The sequence below is a fragment of the Lygodium microphyllum genome, chromosome 15 (assembly GCF_053477565.2).
Source record: "Lygodium microphyllum isolate KBCC chromosome 15, Lygodium_microphyllum_v1.1.10, whole genome shotgun sequence".
In the NCBI taxonomy this organism is placed as follows: domain Eukaryota; kingdom Viridiplantae; phylum Streptophyta; class Polypodiopsida; order Schizaeales; family Lygodiaceae; genus Lygodium; species Lygodium microphyllum.
Window position 1 is genome coordinate 130,077,990 of NC_141149.1, and position 19,650 is coordinate 130,097,639.

A 19,650-nucleotide genomic window follows, 5' to 3' on the forward strand; every position below is an offset into this window, starting at 1 on the left:
CAATGATGTTGCTTATAGGTTGAAATTACCTTCACATTGGCGGATACACAATGCCTTTCATGTGAGCTTGTCCAAAGGGGTGGTTTGTCACAAGGACATGAAATTTTTAGCTTTTGATTTAAGAGATAATTGAATGTGCAAATGTGACTTGCACAACAAGATTATTATTTTACAATGTGGGACCTAGGACCTTGAGATACTAGTTGGTGCCAAAGGCAAAAGTTATAACAAGTTATACTTGGCAAGTACTAGGTAGTACATGGTGTTAAAATTGGCCTAGAATGTTTAATTAGCCATAAGTATTAGTGGTGATACTAGGGAATTGGCATTAATTAATTAATTATTGTTAGTACTAAGCTTGATGAGTGCTCAGGATTACTTTGACAACAATTTGGAGCTTAGGAAGTCCATGTTGAGTGTAGCTAGTAGGAGAGGGCGATGCACTCCCAATCATTAGATAGCATGGGAAGTTTATAGCTAGTTAGAGCAGCCCAAGCAGCAGGTGATAGCTTGTAGAGACTCCCAATATGCAAGCGACAACATTTTGGACCTTGGGAACTGTGCACATGAATTAGAGCCTAGAGATTTCGGGGATTCTAGGAGATTCAAGTGGCCATTTAGGCAATAGACATTTAGGGCTAAATTTGTCACCCAACAAGCATAATTGAAGGCCAATCCCGAGCAAACCAAGAGGCAAATTGGTTTGAAGGCTTATTGGTCATTCATGATGGCAAGAGGCAGATTAGTAGAGGAGATTAAAGAATCTTAGTGTACTCCATCCATTTGCATAAAAGATGAAGAAAAACATCGAGGGGTGGCAATTTTGGGGCCAGTAGGTTGTCCATCATCCAAGACTAAGTAGTAAATTGTGCATTTCAGTTTTTGTGCTTCACTTGAATGCTGTGAATATTGATTAATTAGGTTATTACCACCCTCTCTGAGGAGGAAGGCTGGTTTTTGACTACATCTTGAAAAGTCTTATATTAGATCAAATATAAAGCAGGTCCTTAAATAGGAGTGAGATTTCCTTTACAAGGTGTCTGCATGTGTTGCCACTACACATGTCAGATGTCACAAAGATTGATGCAAGTGTCTTAAAAGATTTTGCACTTGAGGGCATCCATTTTTACAGCATCCCATAAGAGTTGCTGCCACTTACAAAGGAGATTACATTACTAGTGGTTCACATGTGAGACTACTTTATTTAATGCTAGATATTTAGACTATTTGGAGGATGTTCCCACACACATAAGACTCCTTTACATCTGTATTCCCATCAACATCTTTCTGAAACCTTGAGAACCGTAATTGTATGGTGACATATAAGTGAATTGCATACTTAGAAAGTAAATAGAAAGAACTAAAGAGATGAGTAAGAGTCTCAATACGTATAAAAGACACATTTGCCATTGGAGATCATGCAATGGGGTAGTTTATCCACCATGGAGAGACCCTTGATGAGAGGCTTCATTAAAAACTTCCCATGAATAGGGAATCTTCAACCTCCACAATTTAAGCAACCAACAAACCCACTTAGCTTTGCTATCTTGAGAAGATCAGACGTTTGCTTTCTTAGGCACCCATATCTTATCCTCTACCATCTTATAATATATCTGATTGGCTAATCGCTTTAGAAAATCACCCAGCATAGAAAAACCCAATTCATCTATGGGGATGAAACGTGAAATGTAGGCAAAGGGGAATGTTGCCAAAGTTGCTTCTCCAAGCTGATCCAAATCAGCATGTAGCCCTAAGGAACTTGAAAGTATTGATGGATGTAGCGGAAAGAGTAAACCCAAGGTTGACCACAGATTACAAAATCTTATATAGTTCGCAATCCAAGCATGCCATCTTATTAAACTTATCACATTCCATGTGCTTATTAGGCCAGTCAAGCAACCTAGATGTGACCAAAACCTCGAGTTGCAATGAATTAGCCTTCTATCTAGAGTCAGAGGGATGCCAAGTAAAAAGCATTCTCTCTCTCTCTCTCTCTCTCTCTCTCTCTCTCTCTCTCTAAAGAGGCATGACACTCCTATGCAGAGGGACTATATGATGTACCATACCAGCCAATGATTCTCCACCCACTAGAGCCTTGCCCTACAACATCCACCTTCTTCACACATGATATGGTGAGGAGAGCAATCGAGCATCTATAGCATGGACGATCGATGGATCACACAAGCATCCATGGTAAGCACTTCATTTATGCACTGGACATTTTGGCTCCTTTCCTTAGCTTTATGTTCAATAGGATTCTAGCAAAGGGCTTCTTAGAGGAGTGGATAATGCATACCCATAATTGCAGTCGTATGTCATATGATATTATCCATACTGTATGGTATGGTACATATCTATACGAAATCGTACGAAAAAAGGGCCTTTTCTTGGCCATTGTGTTTGGTGTCTCTCCTTGTGTTCCTGTGCATTCCACCTACATGTGTCATCTTGAGTGGCACTTTAGGGGGGGGTTGGGAAGCCTTGGATACTTCAGCCCATCCCCTTTTCTTGCTATGCACTCCTCCCCCAACCCCCCTTGGATTCTATCGAGCTGGTAGACCTGTTTGACTGTTGACCCCTCTTTGATTGTTTGATCCTTCTCTCATCTACAAAAGGTGCTCCTCTCCTCCATGCTTTCACACCAATTCAGCAAGCATTTGCCATTCTTATCTTCCTCTCTTGGATCTTGTATTGATTTGTGATTTGTGAAGCTCTAGCCTCTTACTCTCTCCTCTTTCTTGCACCCAAGGTTGCACTTGTACATCGAACGGACAGGTTCGTACCATACGAACTGTACGGTATGTATCCGTACGTATCCATACTGTTTTGTACGAGATTTTAGACGTGTTTTGGCCACGTATCATGCGGGACAAGGCGAGCTATCCAGAGAGTTTCCGGGCGAAACGGGCTGGGGAAAAAGGCGCAAACTGGGCATGATTGATCATTTGTGACACACACACTCTTGCAAGTCTCTCCTCAGTGGAGCAGCGTCTCATAGAATGATATGAGGACGAAGAAGATTGATGAAGAGAAGGAGAGGATTGATAAAGCCCTTGATCCTATTCAGGCCGCATGGACAAAATACGGTTGCTCCATTCTCACTGATGGATGGAGTGACCGTACGAAATGGGGTATCATCAATATACACGTTTCATGTCCACTTGGCACATATTTTTTGCGGGCCGTAGATATCGGCAAGAGGGGAAGAAAAACGATCGGCCCATTCATCTACCGCCACATTCGGCAAGCTATCATTGAGATACACATTGTCTTTTTAAAGTTGCTTCCATTATTCATGAATCATAATTAGAATTTTCAAGTCATGATTCACGATTCATCTCTCCCTGAAGCTTTTATAATTTGTGCCATGTATGATGTGCTTGTAGGTGGGCCTATTGAATGTGGTGCAAGTTGTGACCGACAATGCATCCAATTGTTGGCACATGGGCCATTTGCTTGAGGCTGAGTTTCCTTCGATCGTGTGGACTCCATGTATAAGTCATTGTTTGGACTTGCTCATGGAGGACATCGGGAAGCTAAAATGGGTGAAGAGGGTGGTACACAAGGTTACATCTGTTGTTACCTTCTTCACACGAGCATACCAAACTTGAGTTGAAGAAGCCTTCTTCAACTCGGTTACATCTGTCATAGAGTGGACACCACTGTTTGGTGTAGGGCGGACCGCACCTCATAAAGCCACTCTAACAATAACCACATATAAGCAAACCGAGTTGAAGAAGGCTTCTTCAACTCAAGTTTGCTATGCTCGCAATCGTCTTAGCACACGACAGTTAGAGCGGCTAGTATATTGCCGCACTAACTTACGCATGGTGAAGGCCATGATGAGTATGGGTAGTCCAAAGCAGGTAAACACCTAACCATAAAATGATAAGTCAAGTTTAATTTTTAAATTTGTTGGTTTTAACTTGTTACTTTGTAGTATTATACTCAACAATGTAGTATTTATAATCTATTATCTTATGTGCATTGTGTAGGTGAATGTTGATACATTCAAGTTGACGGGCGACACTCTTGTGAGTGTATATTAGGAGGTCGATGAGGAGGAGCAGAACTTTGCAAAGCTCTATAGAGAGGTCATAGCAGCAGATACCCGTGACACTCGTAGTTAGTGTGCTTGTGGGCGAGTAGTTCGAGTCGCCAGCAGGGGCATGGTCATTCGGCGCCCTGGCGGGGCTCTAGTAGCTCTCGTCCAGTCCCTGATGATGACATTTTCCCCTTGCCTACAGTTAGACTGTCATTGCCTAGGGATCGATCATTTGATGATGACGGTAACCTTATCAGTTGAGGATGAGTATAAGAGTGCCTCATCATTCGATGACGAGGAGTCATCTTCAAACTCTCTTGATGAGCACTCAGATGATGATGTTGATGATAGTGATGCCTCATGAGTCATCCTAACCTCTAGGCCTCAGCTCTCTCGAGTCTCACCTTTTTGTATCTACTCAGTACTATCACTGATGATTGTATCCAGTTTCACTCATTGATGATTGTATGATGTATCCAGTACACTGTACCGTTGCCTGCATGTTTGCTGCTTGCATGTGGCTGCGAGGGCTTTTCACCTCATGTATTCAGCATATTTTGTAATGGTACTACTAGTTTCACTTTAAACATGTCTTTTGTTATTTATAGTTTAAAAAAAAAGAAGTTAAATTTTTTTCGTACTAATATCGTACCGTACCTCGTAAAATCTTAAGGTACCATTTAGTACCGTATTTTATCATACTCTACCGTATCGTACTTTTCGTACCTGACAACTATGCTTGCATTCTATCAAGGCTCAAGGATCAAGCCTCTCCTATCCCCTCTCTCTCACTCTTGCTCTTTTAACTTTACCCCAACCCTCTCCCTCTCTTTCTTCAACGACTTCTCTCCCAAGCATTCTTGTACTTTCCTCCTTTACTCTTTCTTCCACGATGGATCACACTCTTAATGGCTTCATGCAATTCCTTCAGGGCATGTAATTCGCGAGGAGATTAGGTCTTTATAAGATCTTTTGTCTCAATATCAAGTACTATGATGTGGTATTGTGGCATGGTCCAATCAAAACATCATGGATGAGATTTTCGCCAAGATGAGAGGGGGATCCACAAGAGGAGGAGGAAGTATCATATCAAGACCAACTCCTGTGCCTACTAATGAGGAAGTATCAAATGTGGGCGTATCTTTAACCGATGCAAGAGGGGCCTCTACCATTGGTGGTGGGGGCTCTATATCCGCATCTGTCTCCGACAAAAGACAAATTGGAGGCTCATGCAGCACCGAAGAGACAATCCTCTCTCTCTCAAGATCCCTTTCAAGTGTGTGGATTGGTTGCCTTTCTTAGAGAAAGGCAACGACTTGTGACATTGAAATTACATGCACGGTGATTGAGTGCAATCTTGCATTCAATGTTCTGGAGAAAGAGTAATGGAAGAAGATGGTAAAAGCCATTGCTAATGTGGGTCCATGTAAAGGATGGACCAGTGTCACATATACAACGACATAAGGACGAAAATGATTGATGAAGAGAAGGAGACGATTGATAGAGTCTTTGATCCTATTAGGGCCGTATGGATAACATATGATTGCTCCATTCTCATTGACAAATGGAGTGATCGTAAGAAACAGGGTATCCTCAACATACTCGTCTCATGTCCACTCGGCACTTACTTTTTGTGGACCATAGGTACTATCAAGAGGGGGAGGAAATCGATGGGTGCATTTATCTACCGCCACATTTGGCAAGCTATCATTGAGGTATACATCACCTTTTAAATTTGTTTCACTTTCTTTCATTATAATTTATGCATAACTATCTATCTCCCTATTCTCTCTAATATCTATCTCAATTCTCTTGTTTCCCCAAACCCCTATCTCTCTTGATTCTTGAATCTTGAAACTTGAAAGGCTCAACTCTTTATTTCTCTCTCTAACCTCCAAGCACTATTACTTGTAATTTGTGGTTGTACCAGTAGGAATGTGGTCCAAGTTGTTACCGATAATGCATCAATTTTATCGGTGCATGGGCCGCTTGCTTAAGTCTGAGTTTTCAAATTTCTACGATTGTGTGGACTCCATGTGCAAGTCATTGTTTGGACTTGCTCATGGAGGACATTGGGAAGCTCAAGTGGGTGAAGGGGGTGGTATGCAAAGCAACATCTGTTGTCACCTTCTTCATGGTACAAGTAAAGGTGCTTGCGATGTATCATGAGCATAGCATACTCGAGTAGAAGACGCCTTCTGTGACTCAGTTTGCTTATATGTGGTTGTTGCTCGAGCATCTTTATGATGTGCAGTCCTTGTGCCAAACAATGGTGTCTACTCTATGGAATGAGTGGGATGAGCATGAGATAGAGGAGGCCTAAGTTATGCAGTGGTTGTGCCTTAATGAGCAGTTTTGGCAGAAAATCCGTACCATTGTCATTGTCGTGACTCCCTTTTATAAGGTGTTACATATGAGTGATTTCGAGGGGTCCAATACGAGTCTTCTCGTTCACTTCTTTAGAGCGGCATTGGTGGAGGCACGTGCTTACACGGTGATTATAGAGATACAAGATGCACACGTTCTAGAGATAGCAGAGAGAAGATGGATATGGATGTATAAGCCTATCTATGGTTTTGCCACATTGATACATCCGGCCTATAAGTCGCCAGTAGTCATGAATGATAGAGAGCTCTGTTCGGACCAGCTTGCTTATTTGACTCGTGTGGTTCTTGTGGATGACCACAATGTAGTGTTGGAGGAGCTAGGATACTATGCAGATCAGAGAGTATATGTGGCTTTTGCTTCTCCTACCTGCTGAGAAGAGAGAGTCACTTGCGAAGCCTTTATTTTGGTGGCAAAACTTTGGATATGCATTGGAGACCCTTCAATCCTTAGCCATGAGAGTCCTTGCTTAGGATTGCTCTTCAAGTGCATGTGAAAGAAATTGGAGTGCTTATTTTCTCATTAACACGAAGATCTGCAGTTGGCTTAGTACACGACAATTAGAGCAACTAGTCTATTGCTGCACTAACTTATGCATGATGAGGGCTACGATAAGCATGGGTAGTTCAAAGTAGATAAACACTTAGCCATAACATTTAAAATTGTTGATTAAACTTTAAAGTTTGTACTTCACAATTGAGACTTGTAGCCTTTACAATCTTATATGCGTTGTGTAGGTGAATGTTGATACATTCAACTTGATGGGTGACACTCTTTAAGGTGTACATTAGGAGCTGGACGAGTAGAAGGAGATGATTTTTGCGGAGCTCAATAGAGAGCTTATAGCAGCAAATAGTCATGACACTTGTAGTCAGCATATTCATGGGCGAGGAGTTTGAGTAGGTGGTAGTAGGGACATGGTCATTCAGCACCCTCTGACATCGAGGAGGGGTGGGTTAAGTGGCTTGCAGACATATGTAAGGCGGGCCTCTAGTATCTCACATCCTCTCGAATCTCATAATAACATTCTCCCCTTGCCTACATAGTTGGCACCTAGGGAGCCATCATTTGATGATGATGTTAACCTCATCAATGAGGATAAGTATGAGTGTCTCATCACCTGATGCCAATGAGTCATCTTCAGACTCTCTTGATGAGCACTCAGATGGTTGTGATGGTGATGATATTGATGCATCATGATAAATTTATAGGTCTCTCTCTTTTTTGTATCTACTATCATTGTATCCACATGCCACTATGATGCATCATGCATGGACCATGTATGTACTAGATTGCAGTTGTAACTTGTATCGCATGTTGTGCGCAGCCCATGCGATCGCGATGGCTATCCTTATGTATTCATCTTATTTTGTAATGAAATGGCTATTTCCACTTTAAATATGTTCTATCATTTAATGATTTATGATTTTAAAGAAAATCATGTTAATACTAATATCGTACCGTATCTTATAATTATAAGGTACCGTTTAGTACCATATTTTATAGTATTGTACCATATTGTACCTTTGTACCTAACAACTATGTGCATACCATTGTGCCTATCCACAAGTCTGGAGACTCCCTAGATCCAAGTAACTACAGAACCATCATGGTGGGCCACACATTGGCAAAGATACATCGAGGAGTGCTAGAGGTAGAACTCAGTGCATATGTAGAGAGAGAGAGATTGCGAGTAGTAGGACAGTCTGGTTTCCAATGAGGATTCTCTACACTTGAAAATATCTTAACCTTGAGGAGTATGAATGAGCAGGCAAAAATGAGAAAGAAGAGACTTTATTGTTGCTTTGGGGATTTCTGGAAAGCCTTTGATACAATTTTGCGAGACAAACTATTACAGAGGCTATAGACATTGGGGATCCCATTAGACATGATTTGGGCCATCTATGCACTGTATGAGAGGGTGGTAGGTCAAGTGAGATGCCCAAGAGGACTTTCAAACATGGTCTCCAGCACCATTGAAGTGAAGTAGAGGTGTCCTCTCTCCCATACACTCTTTGGTCTCTACATCGACGAGATAGAAGATCACATCACACGAGGCGGCGGCAAGGGGCTGGAGATAGTGGGTATACTTGTTTGGAGTATGCTTTATGTTGATGATATTATTCTCGTCTTTGAATCGCAGGATGGTCTATAGCAATATCTCCATGCCCTTCATGGCTTTTGTATGCAGTGTAGATTGACAGTGAATCTTGGAAAAACAAAGATCTTGATCTTCCACACATGAGCCCCAGTGAGGAGAAGATTAGTCTTTATCCTAGGAGCCAAATAGGTGGAGGTTGTGGACTCCTACATCTACTTAGGGATCACTCTCACTACATCTGTTGAGAAATTCACTTTGACATAGGTAGCCAAAGATGGAGTCACACGAGGATATGCAGCATTGGCCATGATTGATAAACAGTGCCACCAAGCACACTTCCAAGAGCCTCGCACATGGAGATGGCTGTTTGACACACTGGTCACACTAGCCATGATGTATGGTGCACATACTTGGACCCCTGGCTTGGCTACATACCTGTGGATATAGATGGAGAGACCAGAGATCATTATGTTCTCACACATGATCCACTGTGAACCATTAGTACCACATGAGATTATTAGAGCTGAATTTGTTGCACCTCCCATGATGATAGAGGTCTTTTTTTAGACTATCAGCTTCATACATAGAGTACATGACATGCATCCTAGATAGACTACCTAGGAGGGTCTTCGAGGCCTCTAGGCAGCTAGCTCAGGCAAGTTAGGAGACTTCATGGTATGCATATGTCGAGTAGTGGCTTACAGGATATGGGACCGATATGGACTATCTCTCACCCTTTCAGTATGATCGTGACCCTCCCTTCATATACATCTCCTGCATAGAGAGGAACTTGGTCATGTGACAGGATCTCTACCAGTTGTACATACAACACACATGGCTATCACCTAGGCAGCCCCTCCCCTGGAAGATGTCTTACTATAGAGACGACTTCATAAAGACTACCATGCATGGCTTCATTGAGAGACGTGGATACCTAGATATATACATGCCACATGAGAGGTGGATGGCCATTGGCCAGCTTAGGGTATTCTCTCAGTTGCTCGAGATCGAGACCGAGAGAGTAGTCCACATCCCTAGAGTTGAGTGGATGTCCAGATTATGCCAAGATGAGGTAGAGAGCGAGGAGCACTATGTCTGCAGATGCAGAGCCTATATCATAGTCCGAGTTAGATACCCCACACTATTTGGAGGAGACACCTCACTCAGACTAGTTATGGAGTCCCTACACCAACACCACTCAAGCCAATTCCTAGTTGAGATTTAGAGGCTCCACATACCGCTATTCTAGGGTGGCACTATATAGAGATGGGGGACATTAGTCACATGTGACCAATTTCTTCCGGATAGTGACCACCCACACGGCACCTACATAGCGTGGCTCCGAAGCACGTGCATTCTGTTGCATGATGCCCAAAGTCATACCCAGTCACAATAATTTGTTGCTTGAAGGAGTGTTCGCATGCCTCAATCTCTAGAAACTATGGTATATTCTTCGTCTCTTTCACTGCCACCCGTACCTTTGGGACTCCTGCGGTTGTCATTGCATCCGCAGAGGTGAGAAGAACAGTGCTGAGAGCCATCCAAAAAGTCCTCCCTTAACTGGCGATACTCTACCACTAGTCCAGGGAAGAGTAGGGTGATCGGATGTCCAAGGAACTTGTTGTGGAGCGCGAATGCCTCCACTATGAAACCACTGTACCAGGCAACCATGTAGATGACCCCCTTCGTGGAGGCATAGAGTAAACTGGCCACTAGCTCACGGGCTATATCTGCCGAGGTGAGTCGTACCATGAAGATCCCTTGCCCCATGAGAAGCGCCTCCACGATCTGCGTTGTGCCAATGCGGAGCGTGGAGTGAAGCCAATCCCGAAGCGGGGCCCTGGATGGGGAATGTCCTATTTTAGCTCCAGGTCTGTGGGACGGATGACTAAGAGTTGTTCCTCAGAGAGGATGACGCACAAGGTGTTTGATTGGTGGGCACTCGCAAAATGCATCGGCGTCTGACCAGAGGTTTCCATTGTGTGTCCCTATTGAGAACCTACCAATCACACCACTGTACTACCAGAGGGGGGAGTGTTGTTGCAAATGGAGGGAGCAACCGCGGGGGGGGATTCTGTTTTTTGACGGCGGTGGAGGCACCGGCACCTTGGATAACGGCGTGGGGGGACCTGCATGCAGGTGGCCGTACGGTGAAGGAGACGGGGGACAGCGCGGGGGAGGTACCAGGGCACCGGGGGGGTGGTGACCAGGCATGGGGGAGGCAGCGCGATGCAGAGGAGACTGCTGGTGGGAGGGAGAGGTGCAGCGCGCCGCGGGGAGGGACATGTGGGAGGAACTGGGGGGGGGGGGGGGGGCGCGCGGGGGGTGCGATGGCAGGTCAGCGGCACGATGGGCGGGAGCAATCAAAAAATTCCTAAAAAGCCTCCAATATTAATATCTTGCATGGAAGTAGGAACAATTAGGTGCTGAAACATAAGTAAAAGCATATGTACTTGGCACTGAAGTAGATGGAGGAGAAGAAAGTGTAGGTTTGTACTACATGCTGGTTTCTCTGATAGGATGGCCAATTCCAAATGGAGGTTCCATCCTTCTGGCAAAATCAATAGTTTTGTGCACTGAATCTAAGCAGAATGATCAATATTACCTTCTAGTTGTTGTTGGGCTTGATGTATAAGGATCAAGTTGAACTTGGCCTTTGACATCTCATACGGTCTATAGACACGATAATAGTTAGATGCCTCTCTTGCACTGTCAAAACCTTGCTGGGCAAGCTGTGAAGCCCACTCTTGCTTGACTCTCAACATAGGAGTGGTGTAAAAGTGCTCAAAGTCATTTTCCCTTTGAAAGTCCTTATTTCTAATGATGAGCTTTGTCGATCCAGAGCCTAAGAGAGATACTCGAACATAGAATACAAACACTATAATATGACAAAGCACCAACTGATAAAAGAACTCAGTAGGGTTAGGGCAGCTCATAGACAATGAATATTGAAGATGAAAGAATAATGAATTAATTAAGTAGAATGTTGAATGCAGTAAACACAATATGTAGAGTGAATACGAAACCTCAAACTCTTGTGTCTTTGAAGGGCTGATGCAGAGGGTATGAGCTAGAGAGTGTGCTCTACTTTGTACGAAGCTGGAAACGTAGCAGACAGCATTTGGATGTGATCAACAGTAACAAATGCAGATTTGGTGAATCTCAATCAAGCTGAACATGATTGGAGCACTGCAGAAGAGTGGGCAGGAGGTAGAGGACTGTCAGGAAGAAGATAACAACTGTTGCAAACAGGAAACACAGCTGTAGAAGAGCTCCCGGATGACTGGCGACAGCAGCTGGACTGAAAATACAGATTGTAGAGGTCTGATCAGCAGTAAATCCAGCAGTTTGTGGGGCGCTAGGCTGATGGCGATGGCTGGAAACAGTTGGCAGCGGCCTGGAAAGTGCTGCCAACAGCAAAACACTGATGTAGACTGATCGCCAACAGTAGGCAGAGTGCTTGATACAAACTCTTGGCTGATGGACAGCAGCTTGAATGCAGATATCTGCCGGGGAGGGGTGTGGACAGCAAAGAGTAGGGTGCTAGCAGTCTGCAAACAAAATGGGGCCGAGTGGTGGGTAGCTTGTCTATTTATAGGTGAATGGATCATCCTAAATTAGGGTTTGGCATATGGGACATAAACACTCTTTACAAAAGCAGTTGTTTAGTGATAACTTTGGTAATTAGCATGTTTTGGGGCTGTAATAGAGGCGTAATCAATATATAATGCATTTTTAAGCTCAATAGTGTAGACAATTGGAACTGATATTGTGGTGCAGTTTGTGGCTGATAGTGAATATGCAAACGGGGCTGTAGGAAATATGTTTGATGATAGTGTGTTCACATATCACATTCATTTCATGCTGGGTCCATTGTTTGAACAAGTTGGTGAAACACATTGAGGAGTTGCATTGGTTTGCATCTCTTGTTGCAAAAGGCAACAAAATTGTCATAGTTTTATGCAATAATCAAATTTTCATACTGAGTTCCGTAAAAGAATTGACAAAAAACTTCATAAATACCCAAAGACAAGACTTGTATACAACTTTCTTATGATTGGATTGTACTATTGCAAAGGTGCAATGAAAGAATTGCTTGCGACTGATCTATATGAGAGTTTTCTAGGGCTGCCATTTCTAATGGTGTCTTAAGCAAATCATGTGTTTTTTATAAAGAGTGTTAAAATGAGGTGAATTGCACCAATGAAATGGTCGATCCAATCATGTGTATGTTGAGGCTCTTTTCTTGTTTAGAGTAGCTATGGACCTCTTTAAACAATATTCACTAAAAGAAAAGAAATCATCTTGGTGAATGAAGTTGAATGATGTGGTTTATATTAGCTACAACCTTCGCTTACTAGCTTATTCATTAGTCACAAAGGCTGATCCTTTTGTGTAGTGGGACAAATCTGATTATGATGACAATGTGGATATTGTTTGGCATGATGAGCAGCGAGAAGAGCTATCTTCCATGAATGAGAGAGTAGTTAGGCTCTTGAGTGTTGATTTGCTAGTAGCTACTTGCATCTTAGTGCAGATTTTGTGGCTTTTTCAGTGCACATCTTTTGGATTATAGCTCATTGTGGCTTATAGCAAATTGGTATGCTTCAACTTTACAATTATAGTTGATCTGTATGTTTCCACTTTTCATGCATTATGATTGATTTTGGAATCAAATAGTAAAGTTAAGTGGCTGAATACATTGCTGACTTACACTTACATGACTGCTTTTGGAGTTAAAATACTGAAGTCTAAAGTCTTAGGAACTGACATATAGCTGATTTACTTGCATTTCAATTATTTATACTTGTAAATTTCAAGTGTCTTTCTTTTGTTTTTATATATGTATATGCACGTGTGTGTGTTGCCATTTCCCTCATTCTTGTTGGGTTCCCATTGCCTATTCTTAGCAACTATAAACTCTGCTCTTATGTATCCAAAAGGGCCCACCCCAAATAGACCAAGGCATTGGACAATAGGTGTCCCAATGGACAGCCGAGGGCCTACAAGATTATAGAGGCAATGGATATCTTCTTGTGGTAGCCCAAGTGAATGGGTCTTTTGTTTTTCCCCCCTTGTTGTCGGTAGGATCCCCCATAAAGGACAAGCCATGTGGCAAGGGTATTGAAGACAAGGATCTAATGAGGTATAGAATAGTTAAAAGCTGCCAATCCTATGGATAGAGACTATGGAGAATAATCATCCATAATGAGGAAGTAAATTGGGAACCATTTAAGGATATGCTGAAAGATTCCATGAGTGATCCTTGTGTGGGCATGTTTACCCCTTTTGAGCCTAGAATGCCCGAACAAGCTCTTGCTTTGTGACAATGCACCAAGAGGTAGCCCTTGGCATGTTGGTCTCCCATTTTGGTCTTTTAGGATGAAAATTTGATCCTTTGAAATACTAGGCCTACATGAACTCTTTGCACATGGTGTTCCCCTTGTGTACCCTGAAGGTTGCGGAGGCACGAAAGGACTCCATCCTCCAATCCTTTATCTAGCAAAATGAGAGCTAATCTTACTAGAAGCGTCTTGGACAATGTATTCAAAATTGTGTAATGCTTTCTCTAGTATAATAGTACTTCTTGGCTCTTAGGGTTGTCACTCAAGAAATCTTGTTCGACTCTCCAAGAGTTTATACCACCTCACCAATGATCCTTACCATGCAATCCTTGTCTCTAGACAAAAGTCGTATATTTGCATGCACACCTCCTTACAACACATAGATTCGATGACTGGTAACTGCACATGTCCAAGTTGGATGCATGAGCATGAAGTACAAGGATGAGATCGTATTGTGAGAGTGGTAACTACCAACTTTCCAATGAGTCTACTTCGTGAATTTGTCATGTCTTGTGCATAGAACTTGTCAAGGTGCTCTAGGAGGTTTCTTGTGAGATGCTTGTAGCCCCAAGAGTACCAAAGCTCCATCCCTCCTAAGTCCTACAAATGGTGGGGTCATTTCAAGCACTTCGGCACTCCTTGTGAAAAGAAAGGTCTCACTCCAGAAGGAAAGGCCTCCTAGATAGCTTGAAGTGTTGTGCATCCCTCCTAAGTCCTACTAATGGTGGGGTCACTTCAAGCACTTCGGCACTCCTTGTGAAAAGAAAGGTCTCACTCCAGAAAGAAAGGCCTCCTAGATAGCTTTAGTGTTGTGCATCCACCTGTTTGTCCCCCATACATCTCTAGATTGTTGAAGTTTCCTTCAACAATTGAACTAAGATCTAGAAGACTCGTAGCTATATTTGATCTTGAAGGCCGTGCAACCGTTGGCCTCAATTGGTACATAGATGCTGAGGATCCTAATGCAATAGCTCCTAACATCTAGTGTAACTTAAAATGTTCATCCTGTAATGATGATCCCTTGTTTGGTTGCCCACTGCGATCAACCAATCAACTTTATTATAAGATGGTTGAGGATAAGAGATGGGTGACACAAAAAGAAAATCAAGTTCGGTGTGCTCCAAATAGTAAAGCTAAGTGACTTGATCGGTTGCTTCAATTGTGGAGGTCTAAGCTTCCTTACTAGGGAAAAGTTTTAATATGGAGGCTTCATATCAGGGGTCTCTCCACAAGGGATATGTTGCACAGTTGCAAGATCTGCAATGATAGATGTGCCTTTTGTACTACATATGATAAGATTCCTGTTCATCCTTTTATTTCTTGCCTGGTGCTAGACAAGTTTGGGGTTTCATTTCCCAAGTATGGACTTCAGTGACATGTCAGCATACAATCATCTGTTCCTTGGTTTTGGGCAAGATGCTGTCCATGGCCTCTTGACAGCCTGAGCATCGTTGTCTTTTTCATTTCCTTTGTTGGACTGGTCTTTGGCACATCTGGTGGACATGCAATGCATTTGTTTTCGATTCGGCCTCAAGTATCCCGTGGTCATCTGGGCTATGTTCATGGAGCGTTTTATGGCACATTAGTTGCATGTTTTCAGCTAGAGTGATACTTAGAGAGGTGGCTGCTCCATGGATGGATATCATTTCTGCCACCCTGTTTGTGCCCGCTTCGTGATCCCCCTTCTATTCTTGTAGCCCTGTGTTTTTTGTAGGCCTTTTGGCTCCATGTGTGTATTCTTCCTGTGTTTGAGTCTGCTTGGTTGGCCACAAGGCCCTTGTAAATATTTCAATTCATTCATTCAAACTTCTTCACGGAAAAGAAAAGAGGACTCTGTTAGTACATTATGTAAAGCTGAATACTAGATTGATTGAGTGATGTAAAAGTGCAAAGCTAGGGCTAAATGGATAGGCTGAGGTGCACACCCAAATCCTTGACGAGAATGCTTGGAAGTTGGTGGTGTAGAAATTTCACACACCTATGCACGCGGACTTTCACATAATTACATGCTGGGCATAATATCTAACAGGATTTCATTGCTTTCTTACAAACTTTGTTTAAGCTGGCCAATATTTAAATGGTTTGTTGTTTCATCACTATTGCTGTTTTTCCATAGTGCTACATTAGGTTTGCATGCTACATGTATTAATAGATTATAAATGCAAGTGCGTGTCATTAATATCCAATTAAGAGGATTGTGTCACATCCTTTCACAGAGCAGGGGTTGCCCATTATTGGGACTTCATGATACACCAACCTTAGAGGCAAAAAAGAAACGCTTTACGGATTTGGGTTGGCAGGTATGGCATAGTTTATGATAAGCAAACTTGTGTGAAAAGATTCAGAAAATTTAAGCTATTCCAATATTCCAGTGGTTGAACTTTATTGGAGTCTATTTCATTGTTTCGGTGCTATTGTTCCTCATGTGGAAAGGGAAAAGAGAGTCTTGGCTGCACTGCCTATGTGATGACCACACTGCTGATGTGATGGCCCCACCTTGAGGTGTCAGCAGCTTTGTGGTTTGTGTCTTGTTCCCTTTGCATTCTTCATGAGAAGGGGCCTCATGTTAGATCTCTTAATTCACATAACATGCTGGGCATCTGCATGTGAAGTTCTCCTGACATTATACCTTCGATATGCTGCACTGTCAATGCACGATTGTCAATAGAGCCATCCTCCACATGATAGGCCAAGTGTCTAAAGGGGATGTGTTGCGTTGGAGTAAAACTAACTGTTGTGTAGCATAGGCACCCCAACAGGCTGGACAGGTGGCCACAGATTATTTAATCACTCATTTGGGATCCATGATCAGTGCCCCCTAGATTTGAAATGTGAGGGAGCAGTGGAAAAGGGCACCTGAAGAGTTGTTACAGATAGCTTTATAGTACTCTTGGCGGTGTATTGTGAGGAGGAGATGAGGAGGGTCCTTGCAATTTCATCTCAGGAGTGAAGTGCCTGAGAGGTGATGGTTTAAACAAGACCATTTTCCAAGCCTAACTGGAAGATCGTTAGGAGGGATTTGCTGTGAGTTTTTTAGAAAATCATGGTGTTCTCAGCTCTACCAAATTGACTCTCTACAGATTAAAATTTCATTCCCAAAGGCAACCAAGAAACATTGGTACCATTGTGGAGACAAATCATGTTGCTAGGAAACACTTACAAGGTTCTGGCAAAGATGATTAGTCTGAAGCTTTCTCCAATGATGCCAGACATTTCTCATCCTACTCAGGTTGGAGCCTGATATTCTGGACAATATTTTCTAGGAACTAAAATATAGCTGGATTTAGGAGGTAGGGTAGATGGACTTTCCAAAGCAGTGGATGAGAGTAGTTGCAGCCTTATATTGTTGGCGTGCTAGTGTGTGGCAGGGGCGTCAGAGGAGAAATCTGGCATGAAATAATTCATCAAACTGGAGTGCTTGGAGGTCCATTTCTCTTTTGATGGAATTTTTGTGTTCCTTTTGGAGATACATGCGCAATTAGTATCAAAGGGGTTGGACTCCTCACTTTGGATGCAGAAGAGCTTGGAGAAGATGACTAGGCCATGAGAAGCTTGGAGTTTGCAGGTGACAAGGCCATTTTTGTAGACGTGGGATGAGGTCTACTTCAGAGCTTCAGTTGCTATGGAGATGTTTGCCTTGTTAAGTGTCCTTATCAAATGGTTAGTAATATGGCTTCTGGGTCTGATACATGACAGCTTGCTTGGAGACTTCAAGAACGTTTCACTTGGATTCCTGTTGGGACCTGAATGTTCACCCTACAATTCATTACTTTATATATTGTAAAATACAGAGTGTGAATTCCAAGAAGCTGATTGTGAATGAAGTGGGGTCTCAATCCTGGCCTATCCAATTGGGCCAGGGACATCGGGAGAAATGTTGTTGCTGATATGGGCCTAACTTAGGCGCTAGGCAGTGTCTCAGATTTGTGCAATAATCTCTGCATCTGATCTCTGGGTGTTCTGTGTTATGCCTACTTGTTGGTCCGACAGGATGAGGGGCCTAATGGGCTTACTCACATTTACTAGCATTTGGAGTCAGCTGTCAATGCACAAATAGCTTAAAGAGATTCTGAAGAGGTTTTGGCTGTTTCTCACCATGACTACACAGAGGTCTGATGCTCTAGACATGGATGCAATTCACAATCAACATATTGATTCCCATGACAGAAGAAGGTGCTCTCATTTTCCAAACAAAAGACATAAAAATTGGCCACTGGAGCATATTGAACCTGACAAAGTCTTTACTTTCATTCTAACAGGATTGAAAGACTTGAACTGTTTGATGAGTTTGAGGAGTGGCATATTATGCAGGTACTAACATCATAAGAGGTGTAGTATTGTGAAGCATGTCATTCTTAGCACTTTTTGTATGGTGGTAAATTTTTGTTACTCTCTCCATGAGATTGTTTCTCTTTCTGATTCTTACAGGAACATTATTGTGTGTCATATGGCATCAATGATCAGATGGTAGGGGGACTACATTTAGTATGTGAAATCCAGGTAAGTAAATGCTTTATGCTTTTATATAAAGGATGCTTAGTTGTCTTTGTGCATTTTTGCAGAACTTGTTTAAAGATTTTGGCTTTCAACCAAAGGGGCGAAATGAGCATTCAAGTGCTCATCGTACATTTCTGGACTGAAAATGTTGAGCTGGATAAAGGGAAAATGTTGTTTGAATGATGATGTTGCCAGGTACACTTTTTTGCTGGAGGTAAGTGCATGAAATATCTCAAAGAGGTTGTACACACACAAGTAGTCTAGAGTTCTGGACAGAACATCTGAAATGATGCAGCTGGCTGTGATGAAGTGTGCTTGCAAAAGTAATTCTTCATCTTGAGGTGAAGCTTGTGTTATAACACCTCAACTTTTGTACAATGATATTGTGGGGAATTCAGTAGTACAGAGAGGGGCTTTCAGTGGAAGGAAAATTGTATTGTATTATGCCCTTTGTGAGACCCTCGGATCCATTAGGCGAAACCGGCTGTTATAAATTCAAAGGGCAATATTAAATGCAGGCCCTCCATCACAATTCAGCAAATAATCACACACAAGTGGGAGCTTGAATGCTTCTGTGCAGAGACAGAAGAGACAGTTTGGTTCCAAAACTGGGCGCTCCTTGCAGTATTTCTTTAAATACGACAATAGTTCAAACCGAGTACAAAGGACTTGATGCTGCTTTGAGACCCTAATTTTCAGCCACTGGCAGTCTTAACCTGCAAATGTCCGTGTATATGCTCTGCACAGATAAGTGGAGCTTACCAACAGTGGCTAACAGACTCCGGAACTGACTAATCTGCCTTGAAAACTTCATTTGGCATAAACTCCTTGTAAAGCACTTGCACGTAGATCAAGACCACTGCCAATAGCAAATCCTATCACCACAGAAGAGTGCGCTATGCAGCAGCTTGCTTGCAAGTGTAGGCAACAAGTCTGTTTTGAATAGAGAGGCTTGAAGCTGTCGCTAGCACTAGACACTGGACTCAATGTTGCATGGCGTCATGTAGTTCCGATCTACGCCCCCATGGGAGAGAGCACAGCTTGGTCTTCCTGATAGAACTCCAGAGAAGAGAGAAACTTGGCGATGCATATCAAACAACTACGTTTGCAGGTTTGGCTGCCATGATTGCCCACAAAGCTCACTTCCAAAGTGCCGAGGCCCAAGGCTGATAAAATAAAAGGATATCATGATTAGCCTTACATGGTCTTAATCAGCGTTTTCATTAACAGCAGCCTTTTGCAAGTTTTTCCACCCAAACGCGTACGTTAATTTGTTT

The 19,650-nt window shown here is 42.7% G+C and overlaps 1 protein-coding gene and 1 pseudogene across 2 annotated transcripts in view; both read left to right on the plus strand.

Annotated features, from left to right (window-relative positions):
- Positions 1-19,348, plus strand: part of SBI1 (Leucine carboxyl methyltransferase) — a 136,126-nt gene extending 116,778 nt beyond the window's left edge. Inside the window, exons 9-13 of one of the 2 annotated variants that reach the window (XM_087694769.1) lie at positions 16,093-16,176; positions 17,985-18,049; positions 18,136-18,187; positions 18,305-18,343; positions 18,439-19,348. In XM_087694769.1, the coding sequence (XP_087550895.1) occupies positions 16,093-16,176; positions 17,985-18,049; positions 18,136-18,187; positions 18,305-18,343; positions 18,439-18,516 (318 nt within the window). In that variant the 3' untranslated portion in view covers positions 18,517-19,348. Of the gene's footprint in view, positions 1-16,092; positions 16,177-17,866; positions 18,050-18,135; positions 18,188-18,304; positions 18,344-18,438 lie in introns of those variants that run through there. The other variant, XM_087694770.1, reaches the window with a different exon arrangement.
- LOC148025063 (uncharacterized) lies at positions 3,727-10,581 on the plus strand (annotated as a pseudogene).
- Positions 19,349-19,650: the final 302 nt, after the last annotated feature.